The 22275-nt window shown below is 43.6% G+C and overlaps 1 protein-coding gene across 1 annotated transcript in view; it reads right to left on the minus strand.

Annotated features, from left to right (window-relative positions):
* Positions 1-22275, minus strand: part of WLS (Wnt ligand secretion mediator) — a 116384-nt gene that overhangs the window by 13786 nt on the left and 80323 nt on the right. The window contains exons 6-10 of the mRNA XM_069564179.1: positions 18972-19140; positions 16672-16769; positions 16249-16312; positions 13800-13943; positions 5207-5290 (exon numbers count right to left, since the gene is read on the minus strand). Coding sequence (XP_069420280.1) covers positions 5207-5290; positions 13800-13943; positions 16249-16312; positions 16672-16769; positions 18972-19140 — 559 coding nt within the window. The remainder of the gene's footprint in view (positions 1-5206; positions 5291-13799; positions 13944-16248; positions 16313-16671; positions 16770-18971; positions 19141-22275) is intronic.

The following is a 22275-nucleotide window of genomic DNA, read 5'->3' on the forward strand; positions in this document are numbered from 1 at the left end:
GTTAATAACTTATTCAAGCAGGTTGCTTTCACCTCCTGTTTATGAGGCTGTGGGTCTATATTCATTTGGTACCCTCTGTATAACTCATATGACTTACAGAGCCACCAGGAAGAATAAAGCTATAAGGGCAGGTATTTCCTTCTGAAAGACCTGGAGTGTCAGTTAACCAGGTTAATGAATCATAGACTTATCACTTATTTACTTTTAGTTTGACCTTGGTCATACAGAATTTTTCATTTTTGTGATTCATAAACAAACCACCATCACTAAGCTATTTCCTTTGGGAAATAATTTGCTACATGACATGCTCAGGGAAGTGTTGGCAAAAAAGGATTTCATTAGTGATTTTAGAATAATGCACCAGCATTCAAGCTATTTGGGACTGCTTCTTAGAAACATCACCAAATATCACTCTTCTTACTTTTAAGTACAGTATTCCATGCGTATGGAAGATCTCATTTAGCCTTAATAACAGCTCTATGAGGTAGGCAGGTAACATCTCAACTCATGGGTAAACTGTGACACAGAGAGTATCTTGCCCAAGACTATTCAGCTAGAAAGTTATGGCTCTGACCCACCAAAAGTGGTGGGTGTTCCTAACTACTATACAACACAAGAGTAGGAATATTATCTTAAATAGGATGAGTCTCACTTAGAGAGATTAAGAGGCAACTATAATGTCAGGTCAAATTTCCTTTGAAATTCACTTAATTGGGCATTATGTATATATTTATACAGTATACATATATAGAGAGAGTATATATGCATTATATCTATATTCTATATATATAGTTTGTATACTCCAATCTGTATAAAATATATATGCACTGTATATCTCAGATGTAGTAATGTTTGGTATATAACTGTATATACATGCAAAATACAATTTTACAGTAGAACCACTGAAAATGAAATGCTTATGAGGGACACACTGGAGCCAAGATTGGCTGAAGAAACCGTAGATTCACACCCCCTGCTCATGCCTGCTTCAGGACACGTGCACTTGTTTAGAATGGAGTTGCAGAATTACCCATACTCTGTAATTTGTAATCCCTAAATGCATTATTTCCTGCTGAGGGCAAAGAGTTGAATTTGCATAACTGGACTGTATACATAACGCCACTCTAGTGTTAGGAGACCCCATTGTGCCTTCTTCTCTCCTCTCTCAATTATTTATGCTTGAGACATCCTGAGCTCTGAGTACATTCCCGCTAATACATACCACAATGAGCAGCCTCAACAGAGCAGGCCTTGTGAGTCCAAATCTCATGAATGCTAAGGCAAAGAGGTGCCAGTCACGCCCTTTAAACTTTCAGAGAGAAAAATCAGGTAGCCCCAACCACAAAAAGAAAAAGGAAAATAATCTCCCCTCTACCAAAAGTCTTATTTCTAAAAGTCCCCGTTTTTCCTGATTTCACATTTGAACAATTTACTTCTGTGTGAAACCACCCAATTATACCCCTGTAGCCAAGTGAAGGTCAAATCCCTTTACACCCAGTAGTCTTGACAACCAGCATTCCACTTCACAACAAGATTTCCAGATCCCAGACACAGGCTCTCTTACTGGAAACATTTCCTCTATAAGTAACAGAATGAAGTGATGACATGCCCACCCTCCGCACCCCCTCCCCCCAAAAAAACCCTGCAGACTCACTCTGGGAGTTTGCGCGTATGACTTGACCTGAATGTCAGGTACCTGGAGTCCCCTTCGTGAAGGTCAGCGGCCTTCTCTCCTGCATTGCACTTCTGTTCCCCACTGCCTGCCCCATCTAAATGGAGCGCCTCTTTCTTTTCCAGAGTGAAGGGGCTAAAATACCAGACTGTGCTGTGCCATCGCCCGGTTGCTATGACTGAGGCCATTAAAATGGCAGGCATTAAAGACTGCACCTCAGTACCCAGCTACAAAGCCTCAAGGTCACTGCATTCCACAGCTTCCATCAGCCTTTCATTCCTGGCCTCGGAGCTTCAATATCCTGGCGAGATCCCCTTGCATTATATTTCATGGGGCTTAAATGCAAGCTCTCCCAGCAAGTCTGAGAGTATAATGGGAGTTTTTAATACATTCCTTTTACCTAAGGCTGGGATCTATTTCAAAAAGTTACCCAATAGGTTTCCTTTCAGGTGAGCTCATTGCTGAGACATTCCAAAATGACATTAAAAAATAAATCCTCTGATGACTGTATTAATACAGTACCTGTGGCACTGAGAGTTATGCCTGAAAACGTCTTAGATATCTAAAAATAAACCTTTAAAAAAAAAAAAAACCAGCAGGAGGACTGTAAGGAGCTAATGGAATCCAAAAGACCTCACTGCTACCCTCTTAGACTTGAAATCCACTCCAGGCTGGACTGTTGACTGTTGCAGCAGATATAAAAAGCCAGCCACAGGCTGGAGCCCTGCTAGAAAATACTAGGGCAGTAGAATATCAATCTTTTTCTAAAAGCCACCAAGTCTGCAACTTGGAAGACTGGCCTCCTTTGCTTCAAAAAGGTGCACTAATTAAATATGTACAAGATAAATTTGGGCAACACGTAGCCACCTTCAACACTAGCACAAAGTCCCTCTTGACTTCAGGTGGGAGGGACTCTGCAGAAAGTGGGGTGGGGTGGGACTGTGGGGATGACTTCAGCTTTCTAAAGTTGCAGGGAGACGTCCCTGGCAGGCCAGTGGTTAAGACTCTGTGCTTCCACTACAAGGAGCATGGGTTCAATCCCTGGCTGGGAAACTAAGATCCTGCATGCCACACAACGCAGCCAAAAATAAATAAGTAAGAAAATAAAGTGGTAGAAATACGTGCTGGGAGCAAAAGTGCCCTTTCTTTTTGTCTCCCTGAGAACGTATCTTAGTAATACCTTTTAATCCTCAGCTACCTTCCTCAAGGTTCTGTTTCTCCAAGAGCGTGTCCTGCTCTCTCAGCCTTGCAGAACTGGCTGTATTACGTGTCACCGTGCATTACTGAGGGACTGGAGGACTACAAAGCTTTTTGGCCACATGAAGGAATCAACCAAGGGATAAGTCTGGTCTGAGGCTCTGTTGGAGCCTCAGCTGGTTGAATAAAAAACTTATTCAGAATTTGAAATTCTGAGTGGTAAGTAAAGTTTCCAAAGTTTTATAAACAAACAGTCTGATACAAACACAGCACTGTTATAGGTCAAAGCAAAGGTGGTGAACAGAACTTCCTAAGATATGTATGCGTATTTATTTTTTTCTACTCACTTCAGCCTTCAGCAGCAGCACTAGCTCTGCCCAGCAGACATAGCCAACAGGGCTCTAGAGGTTAGAGGCACCCTTGAGTATCCCTGGATAGAATTCAAGGGTCCATGAACTAGAGTGAGAAAAAATTATATCTTTATTCTCACCAGTCTCTAACTGAAAGGTTACCATTTCTTTCCACTGTGAACAAATAAATTTCCGTAGTATTAGCACCACCTGCAATTTTGTCTCCAATAGAAATCATATTTTCATATCAATACTACAGATCTGAAATATCTGTAAAAGTATAATTGCAAATATATACCATCTATCTATATGATTCACTTTTAAATCCAAGTATTCTGTTTACTTAAAAACACTCAAAGAAGAGGCTTTTGGATATTTGGAAGGTCATGGCCTTCACCCAAGTTTGCCTAAGGGGTCCAGAACACACAAAAAGCTTAGGAGCCCCTCTCCTAAAAGGAAGCTTGCTAGCTGAATGGGGCAAGTCTTGTCATAAGAATATACCTGCACCACTAACATTCTTAATTTTAGCCAAATATAGGGATGACAGAGTAATTGGTAAAGAAAATCAGAAAGATTGGATTCTGGTCCCTAACTTACTGGACATCCTTTGACACGACATTCACCTTGTTGCTATTCATAAGAGGACAGCTATTCATGCTCACAGTGTGCCAGGCAGTCCACAAATCCCTCTATAAGCGTTACTTCATATGGTCCATACAGCCACCTACTTCAGGTGGTACTGTCACCACAGTACCACCATTTTATGGATAAGAAAATTAATCCTTGGAATTGTTAAGTAATCCATTCCAGCTCACCCAGTGGAAGACAGCATCAATGGGAAATGTCTCTAAGGCCATTAAATTTCATATTCTCGCAAACTGGGATATCCTACTTACCCAAAAGACTTCTGTGAAGCTCAAAAGAATGATAGATACGTAAGCTTCCCTGGTGGCTCAGATGGTAAGGAATCTGCCTGAATTCGGGAGACCTGGGTTCAATACTTGGGTTGGGAAGATCCCCTGGAGGAGGGCTTGGCAATCCACTCCAATATTCTTGCCTGGAGAATCCCCATGGACAGAGGAGCCTGGTGGGCTACAGTCCATGGGGTTGCAAAGAGTCGGACTCAACTGAGCTACTAAGCACAGCACATGATTTAAACAGTAGTTTCCACTTTCCAAAACAAGTTACCGATATTTAAAAATCATCATCATGACTGAGATTTTCAAGTATAGCAAAATTTTGAGTTTTGGAAATAACTAGCAAAAGGATCGGAGAAGGCAATGGCACCCCACTCCAGTACTCTTGCCTGGAAAATCCCATGGATGGAGGAGCCTGGTGGGCTACATTCTATGGGGTCACACAGAGTCGGACATGACTGAGCGACTTCACTTTCAGGCACTGGAGAAGGAAATGGCAACCCACTCCAGTGTTCTTGCCTGGAGAATCCCAGGGACGGAGGAGCCTGGTGGGCTGCTGTCTATGGGGTCGCAGAGTCGGACATGACTGAAGCGACTTAGCAGCAGCAGCAGCAGCAAAAGGATAAAGCTCTATCAAGGGGACTTTTGAAATATATTTCATGTTGTAAGCAGCAATATAATTATTATAAAGAATGGCTGACGGACTGTAAAAGGATCTATGTTAATGCTAGATAAGGATCAAATCAAATTAATACTTGCTCATTGTTATTCTTCTATGGAGCTTGAAAAGTTATTCTCTTAAGTGAATGAAACAAGTGCCCTTCAATCTAGCAGCAGGCTTTTATTTACTAACTTTTTCCTCCCATGAGACTGCACTGAAAGGAAAATTCAGTCTGCCTCTGGAAAAGTGATAACAAGTCCTAAATCAGAACAGCCTAAAACAAACAGCTTGATGAGCTGCCCGGCCTAACAGCTTCTTCACTCCTTTCACAGCAGCTTTCTAGAATCTGCTGTAAAGTGCAGGCACCTTTTCAGGACATTCTCATCCTGACCTCCTGGGGTCCACTTACCTGACTAACAATGAAGAAGATGACAGTCATGGCAGCACAGGCCAAGGTGATAAGCATGAGGAACTTGAACCGGAAAATTAGCCCCTGTTAGGAAAGAGAGAGAGAGCAGTTTAACACTCTACCACCGATCCGTTCCTCAAAATATAAACCTATCAAAAGCTAATTTTAAAGAAATCTGTAAAACCAATCTCTAAGAGTGACAGTAAAATAATTTCACATCGTAACATTTCTCCTGCAGAGGTGAATGTGGCCGAAAAATTTATTGGGCCAAATATTTCCTAGCTTCTTATCTCTCATGAAACAGTGATACCAGAGCCTGGGAAATTACATTCACAGCACGTCAGGAGGCTGCTAATTTCCCTGCTAAGCTGGTTATGCTTCTCTGCAAGGGTTCAAAGTTACCAAATCCAAGTTTTCTGCGGTTGTAATAAAATTCTGCTCCAGTGAACAAAAAGAAATGTGCATATTAATCAACATGAAGTGGATTTGGTTGCATTTTCTCATGTGTCATTCCAGTTCGAGTCACGGGCAAAGCTTCTGAAAATACCCCCGCTTTCCAGCAAGGAGTACTGAGGGCACCTGTGTTTCGGGGAGAGAGGCCTCTTATTCAGGGGCTCTTATTTCTGCTGTCCATGAAAACCCTGTAGTTCTGCTGTTTCTGTTTCTCTTTTCACAAAGGAATGAGGCCCATGCCTCCAAGGAAGTGGCATGAGCCCAAGGGATCCTTGAAAAATTAAGAATGTGTTGCCTGCATCAGACATGTCAGTCTGTCTAGTGCGTCTCTTGAATAGGGGCATGATCTGTAAAAAGAGATCACTGAACTAACTCTATGTGAGCACCTGCTGGATATTTTAGGGAAAAGTTGGCTAACTGAAATCAGATCACCTGGGTTGAATCCTACTCTAAAGGCTGATTCTCAGCAAGAGAATTTTAAATAAAGCCTCACTCCAAGCCAAATCCCAATTCTACTAGTCAGGTCTCCTATCTAGTTCGCACCCACATTCCATTCCAAAGCTGAAGAACCTGCTGAACAAGTTTACTCTTTATTGAGGATAGAAAGACATTTATACCACAGAAAACTCTAAGACCTAGATAAGCCAGAAAGCCAGATGCCTCTCAGAGCAGGATTTAGCCTTTTATTTTGCCCAGACAGCCTATAACACATGCGAATCTCTGTGTATTTGAAATAGAGGCTTCCATATCCCCCACATCTCCAGGCATAGTGGGGTGTGTGTGGGTAGGTGGGTGTGTGTGTGTTCTTATCAAGCAGGGGTCAGTGAGCACCAGTTTCTCAATGAGTCCAGAGATGTGCTGTTTCTGGTGAATCTGAGGTTCTTGTTTCGTCACAAAAGAATTCAGACAAGTGATGGATAAGAAGTGAAGTTATTTAGAGAGAAATACTCTACAGACCGAGTGTGGGCTATCTCAGAAAGTGAGAAAAACTTGGGAGAAACACAATCCACAGAGTCTGCTCCAGTTCATAAGGCTTGAGAGTCCCCAAATAGGGCATGGTTAGCTTTTATGGGTTGAGTAATTTCATAAGCTGATGAGTGGGAGGATTATTCCAATTATTTTGGGGAAAGGGTGGAGATTTCCAGGAATTGGGCCACCGCCCACTTTTTGGTCTTTCATGGTTAGCCTCAGAACTGTCCTCGTTCTAGTGGATGTATTACTTAACGTGCCAATGTACTACAATGAGCACATAATGAGGCTCCTACTGGTCTTGGACACTGTTATTTCTAAGTCCTTGTCATATCAAGAACTAGGGCCATATCATTCTTTTAAGGGTTGTGCCCTGCCCCCTTCCCTTCTGCTCCATTCCCCTCTCAGTTTTATACTCATACTCTCATGGGAAGCAGAGGGGCAACTACCTGCTGTAACTGCTTCAAGGCTGAGTAGCGGTGTCGACCCTGCCTGTCAGGGAGTAAAATTCTCTGAGTGCCTGATCTAGGGGCTGCAGGGGCAGGATAGAGTCTTGTTTTAAATTGGTATGGGCTGGAATCCTCATGTAGCCATCATCTTGATGTGGAACTGTTGTAACAGCTTCCATAGACTTTATATGAATCTCCTTGATGATGAAGCACTTTTTGTAACAGCAACAGAGTACAAAAATATCTATAAATGATAAAAGACTTAAAAACACAAGGTTAAACATCTGATTACAGTTTAATTAACAATGAAACTTGGTTACAGTAACCAGAATTACAAATGATTCCGTTTAAATTAACATACCAAATAATCCTAGTCAAATATTTCTCTTTGAGATACCTCAGGGACCCTCTAAAGTATCCCAAAGTTAGCTGGAAATCAAAAGAACTTCAATTAAAATTCAATATTTGGGAAGCTTGTCAAAAAGTTTTAAAACACTTGATCAAATAAGATCTAAGTCACTGTGAGATAGTATTTGTACCTTAACCAAAATGACAATAAAAGATTTTAAAGGCAAAGAAATTTTAAATCTGTTATCATAGGCAATTCAACATTTTAAGAAAACTTGTCCTTTTAACAAAGAGAAAGCCCAAATTCAGGTCCTACACCAACTTACTTTTAAAATTAATTTACTCAATTACATGTATTCCAAACTTAGTCAATTCTGGCCATGGAATTTCCCTTTTCTCAGGGTCCAGTTTCCACAAATCCTCCATGACTGTCTGTATCCATCACTTTATATTTTTCCATCCAGAAACAACTAGAAGACACACTTTCTTTTCCCTTAATAAAATGCAATTCTACTGCTTATAACTTTTTTACTGAAAAGACACAACCCACTTTAAAAGCTTTTTTTTTTTTACATCAAGTTAATTTTCTTATTGACAAATTTGTAAAAGACAGAATGAGGTCTTTTTTGACCTCTAATAAATCTAGGTACAATAAAGGTATTATATTTAATGTTGATGACACTAAAGACATGCCTATATCAATCAAATCAATAAATTTAGGCACCTCCAATCCCAGATATCTGTTTAGTACTGAAAATCTTACAGATGACACGAACCTGAACTTCATTCTGGCCAGTCTTCTGAGTGTTCGTATTACTATAAGCACTTAATTTCCTTTTGGCAATACCATACATCTACAACACAGATATATACAAACATGCAAACACAGATACCTCATAGTTCCCATTTCAAAATTTCAGCCCTGAGTCGGTTACAAAAATGTAAAATCCATCAGTTACAAGGGGTTGGATTCAAACTGGGCTTCTGGCAGTTGGAACAAATCAAGGTCACTTATCTAGATAGCCAGGAAGATCCCCTGGAGAAGGAAATGGCAACCCACTCTAGTACTCTTGCCTGGAGAATCCCATGGACAGAGGAGCTTGGTAGGCTACAGTTCATGGGGTCACAAAGAGTTGGACACGACTGAGTGACTTCACTTTCAAACCCTTTCTTACTGGTGTTTACAGATACTTAGGATTTCCATTTATCCTTGACTAGTCAGTTCTAAATTACCTTACCCCCTTTTTAAAAATTTGCATTTAAAAAGATGCCAGAGATAAGGGCTCCTGAAGACCAGGTAGTATTTGCCGTATTACAGGGAGATTGGCATGGCACCGAAAGCCTGTATTCAATGAATTTTTAGATTAGGGGTTGGGGCCTCATCGAACCTCTGATTTTATGGGGTATTGGTGCCTAGAAGGGAAGTGATTCATTTCCTTTGAGGTGATTTTTATAGGAGTGACAAATTTTGCCTTCCCTGGGATTTCCTATGGATCTATGTTTTTCAGATTCTGAGGGAATATTTTGGATTGGATCATCCATGTCTCATATAATACACAGTCCAGTCAAAAACACTCCTTCACTTTGGTCTTCAGAGAAAGTAAGAGTTGCCCCCAAAGCTAAGAAAAAATCACTTCCCAATAATGGGTTAGGGGTATTCAGGCAAGACAAGAAACTTGAAAGTTTTGAGAGTTAGGTACAAGTTAAAAGGGTGGTAAAATGCTTTAGTATTAGCTTTCTTTTTGCAAAAGAGCAGGTTTCAGGGGCAAGGGACCCAGTGTGAGAAGCCTGGACAGAGTGTTTCCCACGTCCACTAGAAATTGGACAAGCTTACCTGCTAACATCAACGCCCCACCTGTAGTACCTCCCATGTGGTGATGACTGGCTTCTCAGAGCCCTTGGGAGGTCCTAGGTCCTGTCAATCAACCACTGCCATGACCAGCAGGGGGAATTTCCTCACTTCCTTCAGAGCTGGGGGCAATCCCCTCCTCCAGTGCCCCATCTTCTTACAAACTGGGCATGGCAGCTAGGGTGGAGGCTGGGACATGTTTCCACGGCATTCCTTGATCTAGTGTTTAGCGTTCCCACAGCTAAAACATGCTCCCTTTCCTGGTGGGAGTCTTCTGAGAGTACTTCTGGGGTAACCGGAGGTAGGTTAGATCTTGTCATGACAGCTGCCAAAAGCCTGGCTTGTTGTCCTTCCTGAAGTCCTGCATTTCTTCTTTTCCTCCTCAGCATGCTCCTTATTGTTGAAAACACTGAAGGCTGGGTCTATAAGAAGATTGAGAGGGGTCTGGGGCCCCATGGCAAGTTTTTGAAGCTTCTAACAGATGTCAGGGGCTGACTAATGAAGTACGTTGCAAATAATCAAGTCTGAAATAGGGCTGGATTTTCATCTTGGACTTGGGTGATCTCTTACCATAGTTAATAGGTTTAATTATGCATCATTTCATCCCTTTAATGAGGCAAAGGATGCCTACCAGCAACACCAGGCTGGCCTAGCTGATAGTCCCAATTGGGACCCATTAGAGGCGCGGCTCTCAGGCCAACAGGGCATCGATGCGGCTGGGCAATGTGTAATTCATGAGCATATTTTTGAGCCTGTGCCCCAATATGGGCCTTTTCCTCACTGATGCAGCAATGGAAAAGGATAAAATTTACATCCTTCCAGGTAATGTCAAAGGAAAGAGTCAGTGCCTGGAATTCTTCGGTGAACCAGCTAGAGTCCTCTGAGAATCTACCTAAGCAGATGAGGCACTGGTTAAGGTCAGATACGGAATAAGGTGTGTGGAAGCTGGGTAATTCCCTGAGGCATACCTACTATTTTCTGAAGGGGGCAAGGAGGCTCTGGCTGCATTTGTGTGTGGAAATGCAAAGACGCTTTGCATTGAGTGTGGTGGAAGGGCAAAGACGCTTAAAAGGCAGGGCAGAGGCTGAAGATGGCAGAAGAGTGTTGGGACTTGGGTCTTCTCTCTGTGGCTTGTGTTCTTCCAGGGGTGCCACTAGAGGTGGCTTTTGTGTAGTCCGAATGGGTCCCCGTCAGCAAGTTTCCCTAACATGGAAATTGAATAGCTCTGGGTTTTCTCTTAGGGCCATAAAAGCCTGTATAAGGAATTTCTATTCATTTTTCCTGCCTTTTGCAAAAAGATGTCTAACTGTAGGGTGGTACTGTAGCTGAGGCTCCCATTTTCTGGCCAGGCCTCATCAGTTTATACTGGGGCCAGGCTTCATTACAAAAACAAATGAGCTCTTGTGTTTTAAAGAATCTAGAGGGCTTCCCTGGTGGCTCAGTGGTAGAGAATCCGCTTGCCAGTCCAGGAGATGCAGGTTCGATCTCTGGTCTGAGAATATCCCACATGCCATTGAGCAACTAAGCCCGTCTCTAGAGTCCAGGAACCACAGCTGCTGAGCCCACGTGCTACAACCAGTGAAGCCTGAATGCCCTAGAGCCCGTGTTTCACAAGAGAAACCACTGCAATGAGAAGCCCTAGTACCACAGCTAGAAAATAGCTCCTGCTCACTGCATCTAGAGAAAAGGCCCCATGGCGACAAAGGGCCAGCACAGTCAAAAGTAAATAAATAAAATTACTTCTTAGAAAAAGAATCTAGAGAAGACAGGTCCCAGCGACTCAAACTGCACCGCAGGGGTGAGTTCTTGGGGATGCAAGAGGTGTTCCCCATCATTCCTTCAGGGAGAGAATGCTCCTGTACCAGAGAGGAACACTATCACTACAAGATCCCATGGGGGCTCTCTGAGAGCGGACTGGTTCCAAGTGCTCCTGACCACCTATCCTGTCCACTTTATCCACAACAAGTTAGCTACTCGCTGCTGTGGCAGCAGTGGGGCCCGTGTCCTATCCTGACATCCATGGTACCCAGCATGAGTGACCTTCCTGAAGGCTTCTCTATAGATTCTATAGATTAATCCCTCTGTTCCAGGTTATGCTGCTTTTGGAAGGACATCCTCTTGGTTCTGCGTGTGTGCTCACTTGCTAAGTTGTGTCTCTTTGTGACACCATGGACTGTAGCCCACCAGGCTCCTCTGTCCATGGGATTTCCCAGGCAAGAATACTGGAGTGAGTTGCCATTTCCTCCTCCAGGGGATCTTCCCAACCTAGGGGTCGAACCTGCGTCTCCTGTATCAGCAAACAGGTTCTTTACTGCTGCACCACCAGGGAAGCCCCCTCATTATTCTAAGACCTATGTAAGTCCCAGCCTTTTTCTCTAAAAGGCTGGTTAAGTTTTGGAAAACAGGCACTGGCCATTAAGGGAGATGGTGTGTGAAAAAGAAAAAAATAAACCTCTTTCCCCTTCTGTTTTGAGGGCAGCATCCCTGGGGCTTCAGTGCCATCCTCCTCCTGTGCCTTCCCACACGTGCTCTGGTCAGCAGACAGTGGGGCTGGGTGCAGGCACAGATACGGCAGCAGAGGTGGAGACATCACGACTGTAGGTAGGGGGAGAGAGGACCCCAGGACACTGGAAGGACATTCCCAATCACAGGACCCCGAGGGTGTCAAGCACAGCAAATGCAGGTCATTGTTGCATCGTGCCACCCCAGAGGCATAGCTGTGTGTGCAACAACCCAGCTCGAGTCTCCTGCCTTGCCCTACAAGGGCACGGTGGGGTCAGGTGGACCCTAGAGGAGGCCAGCCAACACCAGGAGGGTTACCACCAAGTGGAGCAGGACCACCCCCTGCCGTTCCAACACCCAGAGGTAAAGGGCACCAATGACCTACTATTTGAGGGAGCTCCCAACGGAACTGCAGCCCATGGTACAAACTCTTAGGCTGTATTTCATGCTTTTACACAATTGCACTTGTTAACAGTTACTTATATGGTGGGTAAGGTAAACCCAAAGGGCAAACATCGTATGGCTCGATTCCCATCCTGTGAGGATGGCTGGAGACTTTCCCTGACATGCCCTGTGCATATATAACAGTAAGAAGTGGAAGACCAAGTGGCAAGGTTTGAAAATGCCTGGCAGATCTCTCTTTCCCCATTTCCAGCAGAGTAAGGCAGCACCTCTCAAAGGGCAAGGGAGGTGACAGGCTAAGTCTAAAAGGCGACAGAGTAAGAAAGCAAAAGAGAGAGAGTAAGGGAGAGAGTGGGCAAGTAAGGGCAGGAAGTAAGGCAGTGCCTCTTGAGCGGCATGGAAGCCAGAGGCTGAGGTTTACCCAATCCTCCTGGCTTGCTTCACCAGTATGTTGCTGATGAATTTGAGGTTCTTGCTTTGCCTCAAAAGATTTCAGAGACAAGTGATAGACAAGAAATGGATTTATTTAGAGAAAAACACACTCCACAGACACAGTGTGGGCCATCTCAGAAGGGAAGAGGTACTGAAATATGGTGTGGTTAGTTTTTATGGACTAGGTAAGTTCATAAGCTAGACAGTGGGAGGATTATTCCAATTATTTGGGGAAAGAGGTAAGGATTTCCAGGAATTGGGCCACCACCCACTTTTTGGTCTTTTATGGGTTAGCCTCAGAACTGTCATGGTACTGGTGGGTATGTCATTTAGCTTATACTAATGGCTTAAAGCTCAACATTCAGAAAACGAAGATCATGGCATCAGGTCCCATCACTTCATGGGAAATAGATGGAGAAACAGTGGAAACAGTGTCAGACTTTATTTTGGGGGGCTCCAAAATCACTGCAGATGGTGACAGCAGCCATGAAATTAAAAGACACTTACTCCTTGGAAGAAAAGTTATGACCAACCTAAATAGCATATTCAAAAGCAGAGACATTACTTTGCCGACTATGGTCCATCTAGTCAAGGCTATAGTTTTTCCAGTAGTCATGTATGGATGTGAGAGTTGGACTATGAAGAAGGCTGAGCACCGAAGAATTGATGCTTTTGAACTGTGGTGTTGGAGAAGACTCTTGAGAGTCCCTTGGACTCCAAGGAGATCAACCAATCCATTCTGAAGGAGATCAACCCTGGGATTTCTTTGGAAGGAATGATGCTAAAGCTGAAACTCCAGTACTTTGGCCACCTCATGCGAAGAGTTGACTCATTGGAAGAGACTCTGATGCTGGGAGGGATTGGGAGCAGGAGAAAAAGGGGACGACCCAGGATGAGATGGCTGGATGGCATCCCTGACTCGATGGACGTGAGTCTGAGTGAACTCTGGGAGTTGGTGATGGACAGGGAGGCCTGGTGTGCTGCGATTCATGGGGTTGCAAAGAGTTGGACACGACTGAGCGACTGAACTGAACTGAATGTATTACAGTTAGTGTATAATGAGGCTCAAGGTCTACTGGAAGCCAAATCTTCTGCCATCTTGGACGTAGTTGATTCTAACAGTTTTAGTCATGTGCTATAGCCACACCATTCTTTTACCGTCCTGCCCTCTTCCGCGTTTCCTGCTCACCTCATAGTGCAGCCGCCGGACCTTGCTCATGGCTGGCAGGCTAGACTGCTTCCCGCTGATGTTCCGGAAAACCTGAAAGACCATGAAGCACAGGAACAGGAAGTAGAGGCAGAGGCAGATCCCGGCCACGATGATGAAGGCCATCTGAGGGTGTCTAGTCAAGGAAATGGCCAGCTCGCCATGGACTCAAGCACTCCACTCAAGGGCACCACTCTATGTCTCCAAACATGTAGGCAATTTTCAGGAGGATAAAGTATTAAAACCTGGGTTTCTAATATCAACATCAGAGAGGTTTCCTAACATAGAAGTGCCAGTGAGTGAAGAATGTTCCAAATAGCTTTCTAAGCTGGATAACAAGAGGGACAGAACCTTGTTTTTAGATATACAGACTCTAGGGTCCACCCTAGACCTACTAAATCAGAATCTGCCTTTTAACAAGGTCCTAGGGAGAGTCATATGCACAGTAAGTTTGAAAAGCACTAAAATATTGGATATTTGTTGTAAAATATTGATCAAGTAGAAAGCTGCATTAAAATCACCACATAAGTAAAGACACAGGTGCCCAGGTCCCACTGCACATCTACAGAATCAGGTTTTCCAAGGGCTAGGAAACCAAGTATAACCATGTTTGCAAACCATTGGCCTAGTATCCAGATTTTTATAAAGAGGTTGAGGTACCCTGGATTTGCAGGGCATGGAGTGGGGGTTGGAGGCAGTAGCAGCAACTGTGGCCATAAGGGATGCTGGGCATGAGGCTGAAGGTACTGAAGTGAAACCTTCAAGATGAAGTTCTGTTGCAATCTTCTCTCAACACAAGAAGAATCTTGTCAGATGGAATGTGGAGCAGAGGACACATGGCCAAGGTGGGAGTTGAGGGCGGGGGCAATATACTCTGAGGTTGACCTTCAAAACTTAATCTGACAATTAGCAAGGCTTGGGGTGGAGTGATCTGACTTGGGCGGCAAATGACCAGACTCCAACTTTTTTCTGCTATAACTTCAGGCCAAGTAGCATATTTTAAGAAAAAAATTAAACAAGGGTGAACTCAGCATTTATATTTCACTAAAATGAAAGTGTTAGTCACTCAGTTGTGTCCAACTCTTTGCGACCTCATGGATTGTAGTCCACCAAGCTTCTCTGTCCATGGAATTCTCCTGGCAAGAATACTGGAGTGGGTAGCCATTCCCTTCTCCAGGGAATCTTCCCGACTCAGGGATAGAATCTGGGTCTCCTGCAATGCAGGAAGATTCTTTACCATCTAAGCCACCAAGGAAGCCCCATATTCCACTAAATAATATATTTAATGCAGTTTCTCTTTCTTTCCTTGGAGAAGGAAATGGCAACCCACTCCAGTATTCTTGCCTGGAGAATTCCATGGACAGAGGAGTCTGGCGGGCTACAGCCTATGGGGTTGCAAAGAGTTGGACACAATTGAGCAATTAACTACTACTACACTCCTTTCCTAAAATCAATGGTGCCTTTGAATGAAGGGAAAAGAGTTACTTGCTGCAAGACTTGACTAATTATTTGCCTCCTTGGACCTCCAGCATTTCTGAAAAATGAGGAGTTGAAGCAGACTAAGGATCATAAACAGTCCTCAGGTGGTACAGCTAACTTTTTTTGGTGGGGGGATGGCAGAAATGGGGAGCTCAATTCTCTCATCTTTAAAGCAATGATAATTTTGATCTAGTTTACTCGCAAAGTTCTTGCGATGCTAAGAAGCCAATATAAAGACCATGGCTGGACAAAGCTAATTTATCAGCATATGACAAGATATTATCAAGAAAGAATACAACTCAAGCCTTTCTCTCTTCTCCCTAGGACAGTCTTTTTTTCCTGAAGCACTTAACATATTATTGAGGAAGATAAAATGTTTAAATCCAGCATCCTAAAAGGGATAAGCTAAGATTGTCGCTTCTGCTTCATGAAGATGACTCGGAGAGTTTATGCCAACCAACCAGAAGCCTGGGTGACTCTTCTGGAACTAATCACCTTAGCCTTATCTCCACTTGGTCTTGGAAATGAATAGCAGCGGCATCGGATGCCAGCACACCAAGGTCACTGTGAGAAGTCTGGCACACAGACGATGTCAGTAACGGGGGCCCTGAGACGAACCTCCGTGGCTGCAGGGAAAAACCAGTCATGCTTCAGTCTGTGGTAAACAAGTACATAATAGAGCATTTAGACAGGCAGCGGCAAGACTAGCCACTCCGATGCCTCGGCTGTGTGGACTTGCTGCAACCTCCTTGTTTTGCCTGCTCTCACCCCGGCTTGAAAGCAAGCATTAATTCTCCTCATTATTTGCCTTAATTGTGCTGTTATCATTGGTCTGAAGATCAAAGCCCCGGCTGAGTACACATGGAAAGCATCAGTGAGACTTAGAAAATTATCTTGGGGACCAGGCGGCTACAGGAAGAAACAAAACCCTGAGCCCATCAAGGAAGGATACAGCCAGTTCTGTTCCGACATCTGTAGTCCAGATACTGTAGAAGGGATTCGTCAGTTGTACCCCTCTACAAAGAGAAATGAGACGGAAAAGCAAGACACAATTAATACAGAGGCAAAGGGGAGCTTTCCCTTCTATACACTCTCAGCTTTTCAGCCAGAGGGGTGGTGTCTGTATTCAGGCTAAGTTGCAGAGAATGTAGAGAGAAACAAAGTCTGAAGAATACAATTAGCTCAAATATTTTGCATCTCTAGAGAGCTCTGTCTCTTAATCCCAGTGCTAACCTGAGGATGTGGTCATGTCCATGCTTTCAACCTACAGGCTCCCAATCACCTCCTCCGCCTTTTCAGATACTTTTTCTAAAGAGTTGAAAGCGAACCCAGTGACATGCATTTCCGTCCAGAGTTCCATAGGCCCCCTGCTTACCTCTCACACATGTCAAATATGAAAAGGCAGAAAGAGCCAACAGCAATTGGTCCGACTTGCTTCCAATACCCTGCTATATGATTCCGCTCATGCTGGTCCTGAGGAAAACCAAGTTGAGAAGTGAGAAAAAGATAGGGGAAAGCAAAGCAATTCTACAAGTGAGTCAGTCATCCAACAATCCTTGCTGCCTATCTCCTGTGTATCAAATCATGATATAGATTAAAACAACAACAACACAGTCCTAACAAATGGAAAAAATTTCTCTAAATTGCACATAGTTTTTGATTTTTTTAAAAAAATTACATCACAGAGTCTTATAAATTCTTTCTCAACATCTTCCAGAAATTATCTAAATAACTGATCCATTTGTTGTTTTGCTTTCATAAATACTTTGACCTAATCTCCAGATCACTGACCCTCACCTCTTAATACCGGTCTTCAGCTAAGGACAAAAGATGTTGGGAGTAGTGGTTTGGGACTTCAAAGAGGAAGAAGGCAATTCACGTGGAGATAGAAAAGCAAACGTTTGGTAAACAAATGTTTGCTGGGCCATGCTGAGACAATAAGACAGGTAGTAAACTGATCTTTAAGGCCCTGCCTTGAGTTTTCCTCCACCACCCAGTCCATATTCTTTGCAGGTATCTCTGGTGATACCCTGGTGGCTCAGAGGTTAAAGCGTCTGCCTCCAATGCGGGAGGCCCGGGTTCGAGCCCTGGGTCAGGAAGATCCCCTGGAGAAGGAAATGGCAATCCACTCTAGTATTCTTGCCTGGAGAATCCCATGGATGGAGAAGCCTAGTAGGTTACAGTCCATGGGGTCACAAAGAGTCAGACACGACTGAGCGACTTCACCTTCACCTTCACCTTCACCACCTGGTAATAGCTCTCTTCAGGGAAACAGGTCATCTACCGAAATTCTTTTAGGCAGTTAAGGGGAAGGTCAAAGTTTCTTCCTGTCTTTTTTTTTTTTTGCTCTATTGGGTTTTCATTTCTGCTGGGGCTTTGCTCTGTTGCGGCAAGCAGAGGCCACTCTCTAGTTGTGACGTGTGGGCTTCTTATTGCGGTGGCTTCTCTTTTGCAGAGCATGGGCTCTAGGGCACAAGAGCTTCAGCAGTTGCGGCATGTGGGCTCAGTAGTTGTAGCTCCCGGGCTCTAGAGCACAGGCTCAATAGTTGCGGCACATAAGCTCAGTTGTTCCAAGGCATGTGGGATCCTCCCACATCAGAGATTGAACCCATGTCTCCTGCACTGGCAAGCGGATTCTTTACTACTGAGTCACCAGGGAAGCCCTCTTCCAGTCTTTTGAACCTTGATTGTTTTCAGCTAGAAATAATTCATGCGCCAAAGAGATATTTTGCTTTGTGGTAGCAAATTTCGCTCCCTTACATACCTTAGGTAGTAGAAGTTCTGTGATCCACAAAAGAACCCTTTCAGATTTAAATTGCAATATGACTTATCACCGGTCTTTTTTAAGGTGGGGTAGTTCCCAGAGGACAAAATAAAGACTCGAAAGCATTAAAATATGTTCAAGTGTAAGAGGTTTCTTTCAGTTAGGAAAACAGACAGTCCCCTCCATTCCCATCCATGCTGATGAGGGCTTGTGGTCAGTGCAGCTGCTGGAGAACCCCCAGTGCCACCCAGCTGTAAGAAAAAGCCTCTTTCTCCTCTCACTGCTCTCCTGGAAGGGATGCAAGGCTTCAGAAGCCATAAAATGGAATTTAAAAATAGTCCGTGCTACTACGAGGCTCATGTGCCTAACCCAAGGACCAGGATCCAACTGGCATATCATCCTAGCCACAGCGTGACGGCTGCACCATTCTTATTTTTATCCACGGTATCATCAATGCCTCTTGAAATATGATTTGGTGTCTGTGCAAACTGACACCAGAGAGGTCAGCATTTCTGGGTAACAGGGGTTACTAGGCCACCTGAACACATTGCCAGCTGGAAAGTGCCAGGCCCACATTCTCTGGTGGTTACCTTGGTCCTGGGGATAAGCAGAGCTGAAGTCAAAGGACAAGAAATGTTGATAATCATTAATGTTTGCACATCTACTTGATGCTAAATATTTATTCACATTATCTCATCTAAACCTCACAAAAACCCTACACCTTAGCCTTTAAAACCCATTTTATAGATGAGGAACCTGAGACTGAGAGCAATTAAGTCACGTGCCAGCTAGTTTATAAGTGGTAATGCAGGAAGCTGAACCATGAGTCTGTCTCTGGGGCTCTTGAGCCTCCTCCTATAACCACTAGTTTATTCTGTCTCGCCACTGCCCCTTGCCCAGGGTGCACTTACCATCATGTGCTCACCACAGAAGATGATCCAGAAGGAGAGAAGCATTGCATAGAAGATGCCCTGTCGGATATCACCAAACAACAGCATCCAAGTCCAGTCAAACCCAATGGAGAACCACTCCACTGGGATGTTGATGAAAGTCATGGAAATCCCAAGGGCAAAGATGACTCTGATGGTGAGAAAACATGAGGAAAACTATTTTATTTATCTGGAAGCCAAAACATTTTTTATTTAAAAATCAAAACTCAGTTTTGGGAAATGAGATGCCCCACGTTGGCACTGAAGCCATATGATCAGTTTCTTTGCTCTCATTATAACAAGTATCTACATGGAGAAGCTAAATGTCGTCTTCCGCGCCACTGCAGAATGAACGACTGTTGCATTAATCCTCCTACACAGTAACTGAACCTAACCTGAATGCTCTGAACTTCATCTTGATGCCGCCTCAGATCAAGTGCTTCCTAAATGTTTTCACCCTCCCTTGCCTTCTTACACAGACCTCATTGAATATACCAATAATTATCCTCTCTTACCTATTCAGGGTATCATTAACCTGATCATTAAGAACACTCATTATTATGATATTCTCAGCAACTATGAATCATACAAGCATTTTAATTTCAATAACACATGACTCCAAACGATATGAAATACAAATTATTTTAGCTGCTTGTTTGATTTTTATTTTGCTTTTCTCCCATTAATTGCCACTTCCCTATCAAAATTTCATTTATTTATCCATACTTTCATTCATACCCATGTGTTATTAAACATAAATTATGTATCAGGCATTTTGTTAGGGCCATGGATAGGACCACTTCTATGGTCCAGTTCTAAATGAATAGGACCAGTTCTTTCCTTTATGGATATTCAGTAGCTGAACCAGATAAAGTGTGACAAGCAATATGACAGATGAGTACAATAGATTGCTACCAGGACTTCTTTGACAGAGACAGAAATTAAGCTGAGTTGTAAGTCAAGGTTAGGGAGGTGGAAGGGAATTCCAAACAGAGGCAAGAGCCTGGATGGAGACTAGAAGAGCCTGAAGCATTTGGGGATCTGACTATGGAACATATCAGGAAGTGATAGGCCATGAGACCAGAGAAATATATATAAAAAGGCTGAGCTGGTAAAGAAACTTGAATACCTTATTAGAGAATTTGAAATTTATCCTGAAAGGACTGAGGATCCAATAAGAAGGTTAAAAAATGAAGCAGCATCATTTCATTCATTCACTCAACAAATTCATATTTACTGAGCTCCTACTGTGTGCCAGTCACGATTCTAGATGCTGGGGATATAGAGGTAAACAAAGTAGGCAATGGTCCTGCTCTAGTGATGCTTGTATTCAGATGGGGTGAGCAGAGGGGTAGAGAGGGAATGATGATAAATAGAGAATAAGTATTATGAAGAAGTATAAAAAAAGCCAAGTGGGAGAATGGAGTATGATGGGAGGCAATTTAAATAAGGTAGATGGGGGAAAGCCTATAAGACAGAAATTATACTAGGGCCGAAGGAAATGAGTCATTGAGCCACAAAGCTATCTGGGAAGAAGCATTTCAGATGAGAGGAAAGCAAGTGCAAAGGCCCTAAAGAGAGTGCATGCTGGTCATGTCTGAGCACCATCAAGGTGGATGGCCTGTGGTGAAAAGAATAGGAGATAAAATTAGAGGTGGTGAAGGGCCGGATCACTGAGGGTTTACAGGCCAGAGTAAAGGAAATGAAAAGCCAACAGAAAGCTTTGAACAGAGCAGTTAAATGATCCAATTTCTACTTAAAAGAAAAAGCCTGGCTGCTGTGTGAACAGACTGCAGGAAATAAAATGATGGAAATAAGAGGAGCAGTTAAGAGGCTATTTCAATAATCCAGGTGAGAAATGAGAAATCAGGGGTAGATCAGGGTGGTAGATATGGAAATGGTGAGAATTTCCTGGCATGTTAGAAGAGGGGTGTGAATAAAAGTGGAGTAAAGGATGCCTCCTCCATGTCTGATCAGCTGCTCTTAAACAGCTGAAAGGACAGAGTTGCTATTTTCTAAGATGAAGATGCCCCAAAGAGGAGCCAGTCTGAAGTGGGAGGAAGACAAGTGTTTTTCTTTGTATGTGGTACATTTCTACGTAAATGAAGGTGTTAAGTAAATGGATGAAATACTAGGGTCCAGAGTTGGGAGTAGCTGAAGTTGACCGGGTACATGAAGAGCATCAGAGTACAGAAGGTTTTTAAGGCCACAAGACTAGATGAGATCACCAGGGAAACAAACGTAGCTAGTAAAGAGAAGAGGTCCAAATGTTGCAGGAAGGGGGACCCGTTCCAGGGCCTGAAACTGGGCTCTTGTCTAATGGTCGGAAATGAACTGTCTGAGGAGACACGTGCTTGCAAAGCAAGAGATGTGCCTCCTTAGACAATTCATTTCTGCACATTAGACAAGAGCCCAGTTTTGGGGCCTGGTAGGGGTCCCCCTTCCTGCAACACAGAGACCGAGCCTCAGCTCCAAAGCTTAAGAGGTTGGAAAGATCACTGGAAACAGTCATGGAGACTCAGTGACAGTCAGCAAAAGGGAGAATAACCATGAGAATGTGGAGGAGGCTCTATGAAAAAAAAAGGGAGTGATCAGCTTTGCCAGATGCTGACACTTTAGTTCAGTTCAGTTGCTTGGTCGTGTCCAACTCTTTGTGACCCCATGGACTGCAGCAGGCAAGGACTCCCTGTCCATCACCAACTCCTGGAGCTTGCTCAAACTCATGTCCATTGAGTCAGTGATGCCATCCAACCATATCCTCCTCTGTCATCCCCTCTCCTCTCGCCTTCAATCATTCCCAGCATCAGGGTCTTTTCCAAGGCGTCAGTTCTTCCCATCAGGTGGCCAAAGTACTGGAGCTTCTGCTTGAGCATCAGTCCTTCCAATGAATATTCAGGACTGATTTCCTTTAGGATGGACTGGTTGTTCAAGAGTTTTCTCCAACACCACAGTTCAAAAGCATCAATTCTTCAGTGCTCAGCCGTCTTTACAGTCCAACTCTCACATTCATACATGACTACTGGAGAAACCATAGCTTTGACTAGACAGACATTTGTTGGCAAATAATGCCTCTGCTTTTTAATATGCTGTCTAGGTTGGTCATAGCTTTTCTTCCAAGAAGTAAGCGTCTTTTAATTTCATGGCTGCAGTTACCATCTGCAGTGATTTTGGAGCCCCCAAAATAAAGTTAGTCACTGGTTCCATTGTTTCCCCATCTACTTTCCATGAAGTGATGGGATTGGATGCCATGATCTTCGTTTTCTGAATGTTGAGTTTTAAGCCAACT

Source organism: Ovis canadensis, chromosome 1, assembly GCF_042477335.2.
Source record: "Ovis canadensis isolate MfBH-ARS-UI-01 breed Bighorn chromosome 1, ARS-UI_OviCan_v2, whole genome shotgun sequence".
Classification (NCBI taxonomy): Eukaryota; Metazoa; Chordata; class Mammalia; order Artiodactyla; family Bovidae; genus Ovis; species Ovis canadensis.